At 54.6% G+C, this 14,948-nt stretch overlaps 5 protein-coding genes across 5 annotated transcripts; 3 read left to right on the plus strand and 2 right to left on the minus strand.

Moving 5' to 3' along the window:
- Positions 1 to 833: 833 nt before the first annotated feature.
- J4E87_007727 (uncharacterized protein) lies at positions 834 to 2,865 on the minus strand (the record flags this gene model as incomplete). The annotated part of the gene is made up of 7 exons (XM_049379321.1): positions 834 to 974; positions 1,028 to 1,090; positions 1,138 to 1,152; positions 1,227 to 1,527; positions 1,696 to 2,093; positions 2,217 to 2,594; positions 2,755 to 2,865. 7 exons carry the CDS (start codon positions 2,863 to 2,865, stop codon positions 834 to 836), a joined length of 1,407 nt encoding a protein of 468 aa, XP_049230895.1.
- A 1,001-nt stretch (positions 2,866 to 3,866) lies between these two features.
- Positions 3,867 to 6,522, plus strand: J4E87_007728 (uncharacterized protein; the record flags this gene model as incomplete). Its single annotated transcript, XM_049379322.1, has 2 exons — positions 3,867 to 4,406; positions 4,456 to 6,522. The coding sequence occupies 2 exons, from the start codon at positions 3,867 to 3,869 to the stop codon at positions 6,520 to 6,522; spliced, it is 2,607 nt and encodes an 868-aa protein (XP_049230896.1).
- A 368-nt stretch (positions 6,523 to 6,890) lies between these two features.
- On the plus strand, positions 6,891 to 8,195 carry J4E87_007729 (uncharacterized protein; the record flags this gene model as incomplete). The annotated part of the gene is made up of 5 exons (XM_049379323.1): positions 6,891 to 6,895; positions 7,133 to 7,266; positions 7,320 to 7,414; positions 7,465 to 7,996; positions 8,047 to 8,195. 5 exons carry the CDS (start codon positions 6,891 to 6,893, stop codon positions 8,193 to 8,195), a joined length of 915 nt encoding a protein of 304 aa, XP_049230897.1.
- A 665-nt stretch (positions 8,196 to 8,860) lies between these two features.
- Positions 8,861 to 12,052, plus strand: J4E87_007730 (uncharacterized protein; the record flags this gene model as incomplete). Its single annotated transcript, XM_049379324.1, has 2 exons — positions 8,861 to 10,893; positions 10,942 to 12,052. 2 exons carry the CDS (start codon positions 8,861 to 8,863, stop codon positions 12,050 to 12,052), a joined length of 3,144 nt encoding a protein of 1,047 aa, XP_049230898.1.
- A 2,201-nt stretch (positions 12,053 to 14,253) lies between these two features.
- Positions 14,254 to 14,802, minus strand: J4E87_007731 (uncharacterized protein; the record flags this gene model as incomplete). Its single annotated transcript, XM_049379325.1, has 2 exons — positions 14,254 to 14,391; positions 14,470 to 14,802. 2 exons carry the CDS (start codon positions 14,800 to 14,802, stop codon positions 14,254 to 14,256), a joined length of 471 nt encoding a protein of 156 aa, XP_049230899.1.
- Positions 14,803 to 14,948: the final 146 nt, after the last annotated feature.

Genomic DNA, 14,948 nt, shown 5'->3' on the forward strand with positions numbered 1-14,948 from the left:
GACCACGACGTCGCTGTTCGCCTCGGCACGCGCATCTTAGACATGTTGGCTGGTGCCTCCACATGCCGATAATACACAGACATATAGCAAATAGTGTCATTCACGAGCGTTGTGCGCAACATAGCACGAGCCTTGCGGACAAAAAAGCTCGAACCGAACACCACCCCGATCGTTATCCTGGACGTGACAAGTTCCGAAAGTTTCTTTTGCACCAGTGCAAGACATCAACCATGGCGTTACCACGCTATGCTGTGCCCGATGACTGCCTGAGGGTGCATACCCAACGGTCACTGCGTTTCGCGCCGCCACTCGACACCGGGTATAATGCTTTTCATTTCGTTCAGGGTGTCGCTGTGGGGCGTGGTGGTGTTTCGACGAAACCGCGTCCGTCTATCCAGAGCGACCTTACAAGCATCAATCCATCTATTTTACTGTAGTAATTAGGCATTCACCAATCGAATAGACAGACAGCACTCACGGGAAGGCCATTCAGGGTCGAGCGCGAAAGACAGGAGTAGATCACGACGCGAGACATCCACCACCTCCCCTCCGCCTCCCCTCCGCCTCCCCCACCCACCCTAGCCTGGGGACGTTTCGACGCGATCCCGAACGCGCAGATCCCTCATGCTTAACGCAACCTCTATTACTGCATTTCGACGAATGGCATTGTGCAAGACCAGAATCACATGACATGGTCCCTACAGTCGTGGAAGTTTCTGCGTGATTTCCGTGTGATCTAGATTGTGGCTGATAGGATGCTCTTCACTTCGAGACAGCGATCTTCCATCCCATTCGCCATTCCTTCCTCCGGTCACTTCGCTCCCTCCGCTCAATCACCACAGACCCTTCGCGTCTTCTTCTTGAGCAGCCGCCTTCTGAGTTGACTGTCCTCCATTGGCCTCTTCCTTTAACATGCGGTTAATGACTGTGGCGAGTCTCTCAATGCCCTCGGCGAGCATATCTTCTTCTTCCCACTAGCAATCGATTAGTATCGGTTAGGAGAACCAATCGAGAAATATGTACTGACCGCAAAACAAACCCTGATGTCGTTGCTGAATGACGTGCCTTCATGGCCGGTGTCGCCGGGTACCTGAATCTGTCAGTTGGGCGCACATGGCTGCGGAGCAGCATACTCACTTCGAACATTTCGCCCTACACAAGCGTCGTGGTTAGCTTTACCCATGATCTGGACAAGGGACGTGGACGTAATCGTGGCTTGTACTCACCTGTGCGACGGCTAGGTTCTCTTCTTCCTTTGCGCGTTGTGCTACCACTGCGCCTTTTAGCGGGGATGGCAAGGTTAGCCAGATGAAGTAGCCGCCGACGACCTCGCGATCGGTTTGGGGGATTTCGACGCCCAATGGGATGAGGTGTTTGTTGATGGCTTCCACCATTCGACGGTACCGATTGCCATAGGTGGGCTGGAGTCTGTCGTACACGTAGCGTTGGAGCTCTCCTGTTTCCAGTGTCTCGGCCACAAAGCAGGCTGTCAGCTGGCTGGGTGCTCCGCCCGAACGGCTGGATCCTCTGGAACACGTTAGCTGTCATGCCGGATGGAGCGAGACATCGTTGTGACACCATAACCTCAGATCGATCTGAGCCCGATGGTTTCGATCTCGGGTACCTCAGACGCGGCATGAGTGATAGCGCATGGCGACAGAGACAGATGACGGGATATCCAAAAGATATGCTTACGTTTGCGAAACACCATACGCCATCTTGGGCGTTCCTTCACACCAACCCGTCCGCAAGCCAGGGCCGAAGATCTTGGAAAACGATCCATTCGAGACTGCATTGCCGAAGCCATCTGCGCCTTGTCTTTCGGCGCCGCCGTCCAGGTATCTGTCGATGTCGACAATCCGGGGCAAACCGGCTTTCTCGATGGACAGCGTACTAGGACTGAGACTTGATGGCCATTGCAAGAAGTCATATACGTCGTCTGTAATGATAAGGGCGTCGTACTCTCGCGCCAAACGTACCAACTCCTCTCTACGCTTGAGACTCATAGTCTTGGAGCTAGGATTCGAGAAGCCTGGAACCGCGTAGATGACATGTTTGTAGATCTTATTCGAAGGCCTTGGGGGTTTGAATTGCTGGCAATGTTGTTAGCCATACGGGGATATATCCAGATATGTTGTCTCAGTAGGGTACTATGAGAGAACATCATTGTAGACTCCACCATAGCTCAGACTGCCGGAAGATTCAGAGCAACTCACCGGCTCATCATTACTCTCAGATCTCGCCTTTTCCTCACTCAGCTTAATCTGACTCCTCAGATACGCCATATCAATCCCCTCCTCATCCTCAGGCACGGCCCTCAGCTTTTTGTGGAACCCAGCATCCTCGAATATACGGAAAGCAAGCATATACGCCGGAGCGACGATCCACACATTCCGTGTATACACCGGATCTGTAAAGTCCTGAAGCAGGCAAGCTAGATTCTGCGAAGCCCCACCAGAGATGCATATGCGGTCTTCGGATACCGGGTCCGCGGGCTTATAGAACGTGGTGAGCCATTGCGCAATATTGTTCTTCAGCCGCGGGTCACCTGAATCGGGCCCATAGCACATGGCTGGGTACGCAATGGGCTTCTTCTGGAGGACATTATGGGCTGCTTTGTCGAGCAATTGCGTTGGAAGTAAAGACACGTTTGGCCATCTGGTGCTGTTAGCGATTACTCTGGGCTAGGCAACGTCTTGTTCGGCCGCGTCATGTCCCAAAAGGGTAGCGGGTTTGCATGAATGGCAGGGGCACGTGCCCTCTCAGCAGATTGATCAGCTTCTTGGAGCTAGTCTTGGAGCCGACGACGTCCGGTAGGGCGAATGTCTTGAGTATCTGGTCCGCGATAGTTTGGCCGCCGCCCATATTGGATGCTGTATTGGATGCTGATGAAGCCGTGGCGGCGTCGGAACACGGCTGCGTACCGAAGTGGCTGGTGCGCAGGTATGGGGCTGAGTGGACTCAGGCCAGCCGTAATAACGTGAGAGTGCCGCGATTATATCAGATGCGAGATTCGAAGATCGGTCTGTTGGCAGCAATTGAATGAAGCGTGCATGCGTTTTGTCATTGCCATGCTCATATCAACGTAGGGCGCGCCTCCAGCACGTGTGTATGACAGCGACGAGGCCTCGGGTGGACGCTATCGATTAGGGATGGTACGTCATCCGCTCGCTAAAGACCTCATCGATGCGGCCGGCGCTGTCGATAGTTCTACCGATGCTGCAAATGGTCACGAAAACACGACATGTCAGCTGCAGCTGAATAAATTCACTCGTGGTAGTATCGCACAGTATTCATCGACCGTTACACATTTGAAAGCCGGGCAACTCGAAACAGTCGTCTCTGGCACGACACGGCTGCGCATGGGTCCGCTCCCAGCTTCCGTGGATGAGGTGGGCCTTGCCCGCAGCATGCCCGCAGCATGAGGCGCAGGTGCTGCAAGTCACAGCCAGCGCTGGCAAAGGGTCTTTTGGACGTCAAAGAGGCCGCTGAGTGGCCGGCCGGCCATACCAAGGTGTAAATGCACCCCAAGGCGTCAGAGCAAAGCCAATGACAGATGTAGAGAACGACCCACGTTGTGGCCACCCGACCTTTGACGTTACTCGTGCACTAGCATGGTTACGACACTGCGGATCTGCGACAGCTCAAATATAGATCACCTAAACACCTAGTCCCTTCACTAAGCTTTTCAGTCCCTTTCGACATATACTAACTGACCGGTGCCCGGGGCCCTGCATGTGTGGTGCTCGTGTTTGCTGTTGTGTCAAACCCATGTTGCGGCGCGCATAGTATATTTTCCTACGCTTCACGATACCCCAACTCTTGCTCCTCCCGCGCCGCATAGACAACTACTAGATCGCCTCGCCATGCTGGGAGACAAGAAGAAGTCTGCTCGTCGGCTGTCGAGTTTGTTCGGATCGTCTGGGTCGTCCGAGCCGTCAGGGTCTACGAATAATGCGAAGCTGAGCCCAACCCCTGCGTCATCAGAGTCCAGCAGCCGCTTGACCAAAGTGCGCAACCGCCTCTCTTCAGCGACACACCTCACGCCCGAATATCCTCCACCCGCCGCCCAGTCACCACGCGCGGTGTCCCTCTCCAACCCCACCATCCAGCCGGTCGTGCCTGCCGATCTTGAGCCCCTCGAGCCACCTCCGCCGCTGGAGGTGCCGTCGCGCGCATCGTCACCAGCGAGTAGCCGACCCGGAACGCCGAGCTTAGACCCATCCGAAGGGAAACTGAAGAAGCTGCGCAGGAAGAGCGGTCTATTTGGCGGCCCACCCGGCGGCATTGAGGGAGTAGACGCTGCGTCTGGCGCACCACAAGGCAATGCGAGTCCGCTGGCATGGATCGTCGGACACAAGGGCAAGGTGCCATACAACCTGACGTTCCTGCTGAACGGCGAAAAGGTAGTCTGCGGCTGCTCAGAATATCATACCAACGCTGACAAGATGAAAGGTCCCTGAACTCTGGGACGACGCTGGAGACACGTTTGTCTACCTCTTCCCCCGCACCTCCGACAAGGGCCCTTCCTTCCGCATCGACTCGTCCGTATACGCAGCATCGCACCTGCTCACCCGCCTCGTCCACGGCAGCCTCTACAGCGACGCGAACGTGCCTCCGCTCGACCTGGCCGACCGCACATCGCGACGCGTGTCACGAGAGCCATTTGGCGAACAGTCGCGCACTGCATCGCCCGACCAGAGCCAGATAGGAAGCTCGGATGAATCCATATCCAAGGGGTCCAGAGCGCTAAGCGACGCCCTGGAGGACGAGTACACGGAGAAGCATCTGTACATGCCCATCTCCCTGAGTTCCGACTCTGCCATCACCCCTCACGAGCCCCGACTCGACGCGAACGATACCGACACATTGGTTACCTACCGCAACTTCTTCGCCTTCCTCATCGGACAGTCGCTGGTCGCTACCGAGCGTCACTCAGACATCTTCGACATCTTCCTGCGGATTGGAGACATATTGTCGCACTATGCCTTTTCCAACGTCGACGGATCCACCTTTGGCGAGGTTGCTGCGTCGAGCTTTGACTGCTACGTTGACGAGTTGACCCTCGCAGACGTCCGCCACAGCCGCGAGAAGACTATAGAAGCCATTGTGCTAGGAGAAAAGTTGCGCTCGATGGCACTATACACCGAGGGTTTCGTCCACGCTGCCGGAAAGTACAACAGCGTCAAAGAACTCGACTCGCCTAAATTTGGCATGATCAGCCCAAAGAGTTCTACGCGACTTGCCCGAGCTGCTATGGATCTTGAAAACCGCGAGCAAACCATCAATCACAAGCTCAAGGACTTTGAGTTTCCGCATATCTTCTCTGGCATTATGAACAGCGCAATGGCAAGCGAGGGCAAGGTCATCAGCTTCAAGAAGTGGAGGGCTGCCTTTATGACTATCAAGTCTTTCGTCATGGACTACTACAGGCACAAATACGGCTCATGGCTACCAAAAGCCAAGTCGAAGAAGAACAACCTGACTACAAGTGGCCTTAACCGACTGGTCTTACTAGAGATCTATCGCGACATGGCTAGTCTGTATGATCTCCTCGTGGATAGGAAGAACTTGACGAATCGCACTGCGGACGGCTTTATCGCAGAAGACGAAGGAACAGACATCGAATCCGTTGTTGCGCGTGCGCTGAGGAAGGTTCTGAGCGAATACGACCGCAGCACACCACCAGTCGCGCCACCAATTCCTTTTGACCTACCACTCTACCCCATCTCACAGAACGCGAAGACCGGCGACGCGAAGAAAGACGCAAAGGCGCGCGGAAAGAAGCTGCACAAGGACGAGGTCGCCAAGCTACTGAAGCAATCGCACAATGCCGATGCCGAGCAACAAACACCCTTCCTAGAAGCATTCCGCACATTCGAGTTCAAGCAAGCCACCGGCTCAAACATGGACGACATGTGGGACATGCGATCAGGCCAATGGCTCTTCCTATACGCCGTAATCCAGTCCCTACCCATGTTAGTCGTCGACGCACCCGGCGTGCGCTTCACCGAAGGCGTAGAATACTTCCTCTGCGAAGTCCCACGCAGCGGCGTCCCCTGGGCCCGAGAAGACACAACCCGCTCGCGAACCTGGTTCGGAGTCGCAGGCGGTGCGCAAGTCGTGTCCTTACCCACCGACGTCGTCGAGCACGGCGTCGAAGGCACATTCCGTCGCTCGCACTGCTGGAAGAAGGCTCAGCAGTGGGCTGCAGACGACACTTTGCTCAACGCCGCGATGCAGGAACTCAATGCGAATGCGAGTCCGTTACCGCCGCCACCTGGTCTTCTTGATCCTGGTGCGGCTGCGCGTGCGCGGAGTCAGAGCCCGGATCGAAGGCGGGAAAGCGTTATGAATTTGGGGTTGGAGGCTTTGCCGCTGCCGCCTGGTGTTGCGCCGCCGATGCCCATGGGGAGCCCGAGTTTGAGGCCGGCGAGCAATCACGATCCTAACAAGACTTTCGATGATATATTAGGAACGTCGGCGTCGGACAACGGGAAGAAGAATAAGAAGAAGAAATGAGGTATCGACAATGAGGGATGGGATATGGGGTGGATTGGGCTGGATTTGATGCATAAAAGCGCTTGTTTTCAGCATTGGCCGGTTTCTTGTCATGATTTACAGCGTTCTTGCATGGACGCGCGCGGCTGTTATATAATGTAGAATGCGCGAAATGTAGAGGCTGGATGTAGAGCCTGATGTCTAGTATCTAGAGATATCCATGGATGAAATGAACCTATCGCGCTTATCGCTAGTTCCCGCTTCGCATCATCGCCGATATCGTCGCGCCCTACAGATTTACCCACACGAACACTCATCCTCGCAAACTCGCGTGCCGTTGAAGCTTCCTTGCTTCAATCGCGGCTTCCACATCCTCAGATTCTGTCAACATGACGTCCTCGCTACCAGGAAACCGCGACCTGCCAGTCTCGCAGTACAATCTAGGGACGTACTGGGGTCGCGTGCAGCACTCAGCAAACATATCAGATCCGAGGTGAGATACTGCGCGCGTGGGACGATGATGTTTTCTTGGGGATAATGGGTGTGGTGAGTACCACGACCTTGAGCTTTTCCATTGCTTGTTCATGTCTCTATAGTCATTCTATGATCATTGCTAACCAATGCGCAACAGAACCCTCCTCACCTCGTCGGCCGGCCTCGAAAATGCAAAGAAACTCGTCACCGCATACAAGACGGGCAAGATACCAGAGATGACACCTGAGCTGTGGAATGCGAAGAAGATAATCGATTCTACCATACACCCAGGTACTACAACCGGCGCGGTCGCATGATGAGGGGGAGACGCTGACAGAGTGAAGACACGGGCCAGCCAGTCTTTCTGCCTTTCCGCATGTCGTCTTTTGTCCTGACAAACTTGATTGTCACGGCTGGCATGCTTACACCGGGTCTTGGGGTATGAGAAGCCATCGTACTAAAAATGAGCGGTATACTAAGTGTGTACAGACAGCGGGCACACTAGGATGGCAAGTCACGAACCAGTCGGTCAACGTCGGAATCAACTTCTCCAACGCGAACAAGTCGATCCCGCTCTCCACCTCGACAATCGTCCAATCCTACCTCCTCGCCGTCAGCGCATCATGCGGTGTCGCACTCGGTCTCAACGCGCTGGTGCCCCGCCTCAAGAGCCTGTCGCCCAACGCAAAAGTCATCGCTGGCCGATTAGTGCCCTTCGCGGCTGTCGCTACAGCTGGTGCGCTCAACGTGTTTCTCATGCGCGGTGAGGAAATCAGACAGGGCATCGACGTCTACCCCGCGCTGTCGGAAGCCGAGCGACGCAGAGTAGACACAGGAGACATGGAGGTCAAGCCACTGGGCAAGAGCAAGAAGGCAGCTACACTCGCTGTGGGAGAGACGGCGCTAAGTCGCGTGCTCAATGCGACGCCTATTATGGTGCTGCCGCCTCTCCTGCTTGTGAAGTTGCAGAAGACAGAGTGGCTTAAGCAGAGGCCTAGGATGGTGACGCCGGTGAATCTGGGTGAGTCGATGTGAAATGTGTTTGTGGGATGATGGCTAACGCGCAATCAGGACTCATTTTCACGACATCCATCTTCGCGCTGCCTCTTGCGCTGGCTGCGTTCCCGCAACGCCAGGCTGTCAGTGCGCAGTCGCTCGAACCCGAGTTTCATCAGCGCGGTGGCAAGGATGGCATGGTGGAGTTTAACCGTGGGATATGATGGACCGGTAGTATGGCAAGAGAACACGGTGGCTGTATATCTGAACAGCTGGGACATAACCATTGTGTGAAATGCTTCAGGCGTATATGCCATGCTGCAGGCATCAGACGCAGTCGAACATTGCTGCAAGCAGGCGGAGGACATGGTCGCGCTGCTGCATTGCGGCGAAGACGGTTTTCCTGACGCTGTGATTGGCCAGATTGCTCAAAGGATCTCGAAGGGCATACAGAGGACTCGACACGATTACTAGATAAGACCAAATGTCCTCAGTCTAAAAGAAGTATCAGGCAGCAGTGAATTAAGCTTTTCATCAAACAACCGTCTCTACATGTGACGTTGCGTTGATGCTATAACGTCAAACTGTCCTTTGGAGAAAGACCAGGTGTCAAATAAGTCCGGGACAGGGTAGCTCGATCCAAGTACATTACTACGAAACCGCCCTCGCATTTCAACGCTCAAAGGACCACGGTTTCGACCGACAACCTATTCACCGCTTTTTCTCTGGGATAGATTCCCGATCACTCTCTTCTCTTCTATCGAGGTTTTCTACTGCAACGTATAACCTCCCACCTTTCTTCCCCGCGGCGAAGCACGCACATCCCACCACAACCTCTCCACGCCTGCCGTTAACGACACCTTTCGCTTCCCGCACCACACCACACATCATGGCGCCACCCGGACGCCGGAGAGGCAACCTCTCACCGGGAGCCATGCTCCTCGGTCTCTTCTTCCTCTTCTCGACGACCGCCTCCGCCGCCTCAGCCGTCATCGGCGTAGACCTAGGCACCGAATACATCAAAGCCGCGCTCGTAAAGCCCGGCGTTCCCCTCGAAATCGTCCTGACCAAAGACTCGAAACGGAAAGAGACGTCAGCCGTCGCTTTCAAGCCTTCCAAGAGCGGTGCTCTGCCTGCGGGCTCCTTCCCCGAGCGCTTCTACGGCGGCGATGCGATTGCGCTCCAGGGACGCTTCCCGGGCGATGTATACCCGAATCTGAAACACCTTCTTGGTGTATCGAGTGAGAGCGATATCGTGGGCACGTACAAGGAGAGATACCCTGCGTTGGAGGTTACAGGAACGGACAAGCGCAACACGGTTAGCTTTGTGAGCAGCGTCTTCGCTGAGGACAAATCATACACGGTTGAGGAGCTACTGGCTATGGAGTTGAAGAACGTCAGGGAGAACGCGAAGGCGATGGCGGGCAAGGGCTACGATATCCAGGACGTTGTGTTTACGGTTCCAGCATTCTACACGGTCGACGAGAGGCGCGCGCTTGAGGTCGCTGCTCGTCTGGCTGGTCTCAAGGTGCTCAGCGTTGTTTCAGATGGGCTGGCTGTTGGTCTCAACTACGCTACTGGCAGGACCTTCCCCGATGTTACAAAGGACGGCAAGCCAGAGACGAACCTGGTGTTTGACATGGGCGCTGGATCTTTGTCGGCTACTGTTCTCAAGTTCCAGGGCAGGTCTGTCAAGGATGTTGGCAGGCGCAACAAGACTATCCAGGAGGTTCAGGTCATGGGCGCTGGCTGGGATAGGACGCTTGGAGGTGATGCGATGAACTCGCTCATCGTCGACGACATGGTGGCTACCTTTGTTGAGCTTCCAGCTGCCAAGAGCGCTTCTTTCACCGCCGACAAGGTCAAGGGTCATGGACGTACCGCCGCGAAGCTCTTCAAGGAGGCTGAGAGGGTTCGCCAGATGCTCAGCGCTAACAAGGAAACTAACTCTTTCTTCGAGAGCTTCTACGAGGATGTCGACTTCAAGTACAAGCTCTCTCGCACCAAGTTTGAGGAGCTCACTGCCGACTACGCCAAGCGTATCGATGGACCGATCAACCAGGCCCTCGCAGCCGCTGGTCTTACATTCGCTGATATCGACTCTGTCATCGTCCACGGTGGCGCGAGCCGCACACCCTTTGTCCAGGCCCGTCTCGAAGCAGTCGCAGGCAAGAGCAAGATCAGGGCAAACGTCAACGCCGACGAGGCCGCCGTATTTGGCGCTGCATTCAAGGCCGCTGGTCTCAGCCCATCTTTCCGCGTCAAGGAGATCCGCGACTCGGACACCCAGGGCTACAACCACGGCTACCAGTACATGCTCAACCTTAAGGAGCGCGACCAGAAGATCTTCACTCCCAACACCAAGCTTGGAGCGACCAAGGACCTGCCTTTCAACTTCATGGGCGAGTTCGAGTTCACCATGTACCAGGCTGTTCCTGGCGCTAACGGCGAGGTGTCCAAGGAGCCTACTCTTCACTTCCAGAGCGGTAACTTGACTAAGGTTGTTACCCACATGATCAACGACAACAAGTGCGAGCGTGATAGCTTCAACAACTACGTTCAGGTTAGGCTCAGCCCTGTTACTGGTACTCCCGAGGTCTTGTCTGCGTGGGTTACCTGTGAGACTGAGAGCGAGGATGTCAAGGGCGGCATCGTCGATGGTGTCAAGAACCTGTTTGGCATGGGTGGCAAGAAGGACCAGGAGCCGTTGAAGGAGGGCGAGAGCTCTTCTTCTTCATCTGCCTCGTCCTCCAAGTCCTCCAAGTCGTCGTCGTCTTCGTCTTCCGCAGGTGCTGAGAGCACTGATGCTGCGAAGGCTGGAGAGAAGAAGATTAAGACTGTTAGGTCTGCGATCACGTATGATGTTGAGCAGTTGGGTTACAAGAAGTTCCCTCGCAAGGAGATGAAGAGGATGCAGGACAGGTGAGTTTATGAGCTTTGTTGTATTCGTTCAAAGACTAACGTCGACAGGCTTGCCGCCTTCGATTCATCTGACAAGTCTCGCCGCACCCGCGAAGAGGTCTTGAACTCGCTTGAAGCCTTCACCTACCGCGCTCGCGACTACCTCGAGGACGAATCCTTCATCGGAGCTTCCACCTCTGCCGTCCGCGAAACACTCGAAAAGACCCTCAGCGCCGCCTCAGATTGGATGTACTCCGGTGGTGCCGACGCCGATGAGAAGACTCTCAGGAGTAAGCTCAAGGAGCTCGAGAACATTGTCAACCCAGTGATGAAGCGCAAGGACGAAGCATCCAAGCGCCCCGATGCCATCAAAGAGCTCAAAGACACCATCGCCCACATCAAGGAAGTCGAGCAACTTGTCGATGGCCAGATCAAGACGCAATCCGCCGAGAGCTCCAAGAGCAGCGAAGCCGTCTCCAAGGCCTCCGCTGACGCCTCCGCCTCACCTTCCACCGACCCCATGGACGACCTCGACGAAGAAGCCGACGCGCCCGCCGCACCTGAAATCACCGAAGTCCCTACCATCTACACCGAATCCGACCTCAAGACCGTCCAGGAACACGCACAAAAAGCACAGGTCTGGCTCGACGACAACGAGGCCAAGCAAGCTGAACTAGGCCCCACAGACGATCCCGTCTTCACGGTCAAGGACATCCTGGCTGAGAAGAAGAAGCTAGACGACGTCGTCATGGACATGATGATGAAGAAGATGAAGCACTTCAAGCCCCCGAACCAATCCAGTTCCAAGACCAAGACTGCAAAGCCGAAGACTAAGAAGGCGAAGAAGACTAAGACGAAGAAATCTGCTAAGGCTGAGACCAAGGAGACGGATGTTCCCGCTGCAGATGGTGAGAGTGGTCCCAGCCAAGCGGAGTTGGAAGAGGCGCTCAAGAAGGCGGGGTTTAGCGCTGATGGAATTAAGCTGAGCAATATGGGGAGTCAGACGGATGGAGAGGGGGAGGGGGATGTAACGGATGAAAAGGGCAGGTTGCTGAAGAAATTGGATATTGGGAGTGAGGCGAGTGAGGAGGATATTAAGGCTGCTATTGAGAGGTTGGTGGCGCAGGGCGCGAAGGAGGATGGGAAGGGGGGGAGGGAGGAGGGGAGTGATGAACTGTAGATGACGTTGGTGGGAGGTGCATGACATGTGCAGGGGAAAGTAGGGAATGCGAGAAGGGGGAATAGATGCATAGATCGACCGACTAAGATGGCAATGTGGATTTGAATACGAATGTAAATCGTTAAGCATGTGTGCTGTTTTTCTACCCCTCCGTCCTATCCTTCCGTCTTCCTCTTCTCAAGCCGCTGCCAAACCCAACCAAGAAAAATCCAACATAGAGACCCTTTCCTTGTACCCATAACATACATCCCGTTCCCAACAAACATCAGGTATCTCGGCCTTCGATCACCACTCTTGCTACTCCTTGCCCACTCAGACTGAGATGTGTATACCAGAAATGAACTTTTGTTCATATAAGGCGAGACAAGCAGTGCTTCCGCGATCGTGAGGGGTGGTACGGGATGGCGTAGCGAGAGGAATTGAAGTGCTGAGGAACAGATGGTTGTTCAGAGGAATAGGGATATGTCTAGTTTTCGCAAGTAATTGTGTTGGGTTATTACGCTGCGGGGAGAGTACGTCGTGTTTTTGCACCTTCGATCGGGCTATGTAAAGTATGCGGGAAGAAAACGCTTAATTGTGTAGAAGAGGCGTAGTGGATAGAAGTGTACCGCGGAGAATCCAAAACCGTGTATCAAATTGCTACAATTTTCTTTCAGTGGGCCAGAAGAATACACAGATTACACTGTAGATAGACAGCTATATCTCACCTCACCCGGAGGTCTACCTAGATCGCTCACCACCGCCAGAAAATCCCCAATTTGAACCCAGAAGACTTCGCTGTTCCACCCCGCTCGCTTGTACTCGCCATATGCAGTGTTTCGGTCTCCTAGGAGGGTGATAACAGCACGAAATATAAGCAACTTCGACATCTGCGTGCACGTAATTGTGATTTGGCGGCGCACTGCGACATACAGAAGCACTGGTATGCGGGGTAGACGAGGTTATAGTAGCTACCATGGTACATGTTGCGGATCGTGGTGTCGTCGCAGTGGGGGTCGTAAAGGCGTCAGCCTACGTTGAGATCGGGCGGGTGCAAGATGTTAGTGGGAAGTAGACGTCTATTGCGGTACTGTTAATCGAGGCCTTTCTTCTATTGGATGAGAGTAGTACCCGCGCCCTCTTCAAGACCGTCCTCCTACGCTATCCTGCTCATCGGGCTTGCAGCGACTGGACTGTGATCACCGCCTCCAGCGAAATTCCAATCTTCCCATGCAACTTAATCGTAGTCGTCTTGATGCAGACATCCTATGTCTCCATCACGTTCCAATGTTTTCAATCGCTCCGCCTACAACCCCTCGCTCCATATGTATCACGTAAGAAATCCGCCATACCACGTCCTTCCTCCTCATCACCATCGCCCTCTCGAGCCCGCTTCCTAGTCCGCATCTTCTGGCTTGGGGCACCCTGGACCTACAGAATCATGTGGGAACCGGGGGGGTTTACGTGTTCTGGACCTCGGGAGGATAGAGGATCGAATCAGCGCGCTTAAACACTGCATACGCGAGAGCCTTGTTGTCGGGGAAGTCAAGCGAGCTTCGAACGAGAGACTTGGTCGCCGAGCTCTAACACACTGCTGTCGCCTTCAGAGGTTCTAAGGTGTACTGGTGGGATACGGGGTCTGCGGGCTAGAGGGGGTTCTTGCGGTACGTGCTACGCAGTACGGCGTCATCCCATTCGACATGAGTGATGCCGTCTCTGAGCGTCGGGACAGTTTCCAGTGCTGCTTCGGCGCCACCGAGCTCCACTGCCGCTTCTGGGTGGTTATGCCCGTGTGACTTCGGATCGTCTCCTTGGAAGCTCAGCGAAGGGTGCGGCGAGCGGTGGGAGGCGCCGCTGCCTCTCAATCCGAACTATATTGAGATGCTGGGCCGGTCATGGGTGTGATAAATATCGCACCAAATGCCCGAGACCTCCCAAAGATACGTGACAAAGACATCTTCAGTCCAGCGCGCATTCCAGTATGCGACCTGCTCGTCCCCCGAGAGAGCACGATACATGACGCCTTTCTCTCCAGCGTCTGTGATCGTGCGGACTACGTTGCAAGTTGTGGGTGTGATGCCCTCTCCATGGCCGCGGAGGAAATCGAGCTCGTCCCGAGCGCCCTGGAGTTCAACTTGTGTCACGCCGTCCTTTGCCGACAAGTCTTCCAACGCATCTTCTGCAGTCTGGATTTCTGCCTCTACTCCCAGGCGGACGTGTTCTTAATAGGCGCGCAGAGCTTTCTTGTACGCTTCGCGGCGCGTGAGGTGTAATGCGCGATTCTCAGGCGTCTCGCCCTCCGGGATCAGCTTCAAGAGCTTTGACATGCGGTGGAGGTTGTTAATGATAACTTGATAGTCCTACCAGCATGTCTCGCCCTCGACAAAAGCTTAAAGCCACAAGAGAGTTCCCATCCAGTTAGAGGTAATAGTATCTACGGAATTTTTGATGGCACTCTCGAGGTGTCCGGCATTCGCCTGCGGGCCTCCGAGGATTGTGCTGTAGTGGATTGGATCGACCTGCGAGTACCTTGCCGTAATGAGATTCATTATGTCACGCTGTACTTTGGTGTTGTTGGGCTGATTTCCTGGGAGATTCTGCCACTCGTTGGCTGCTCTCGCAGGGTCTCGCTCGTTCAGATCTGGCATCTTATGTGTCGGTATAGTATTGACAGTGTCGACAACCTTCTTGATCGTATGCTCGAGCCTCCCGGCTTTTGCCTGTCGCGGGCTCTGGTCAACGCAGGTGGTTTTGTAGTAGCCAGAGTCCATTTTGGGATATCACTCTGTTACTTACTAACCGCATCGTATTCCTCTGGGTCTCCGATGTTATTCAGTTAGTCTCTAAGCATCCGCTCGTAGGGCTGCGCCTCTCTTGAGAAATCTCATTCGCTAAGATCTGACCGTATTGTAGGCAC

The sequence above is a fragment of the Alternaria ethzedia genome (assembly GCF_023757985.1).
Source record: "Alternaria ethzedia strain BMP 0044 chromosome Unknown scaffold_22, whole genome shotgun sequence".
Classification (NCBI taxonomy): domain Eukaryota; kingdom Fungi; phylum Ascomycota; class Dothideomycetes; order Pleosporales; family Pleosporaceae; genus Alternaria; species Alternaria ethzedia.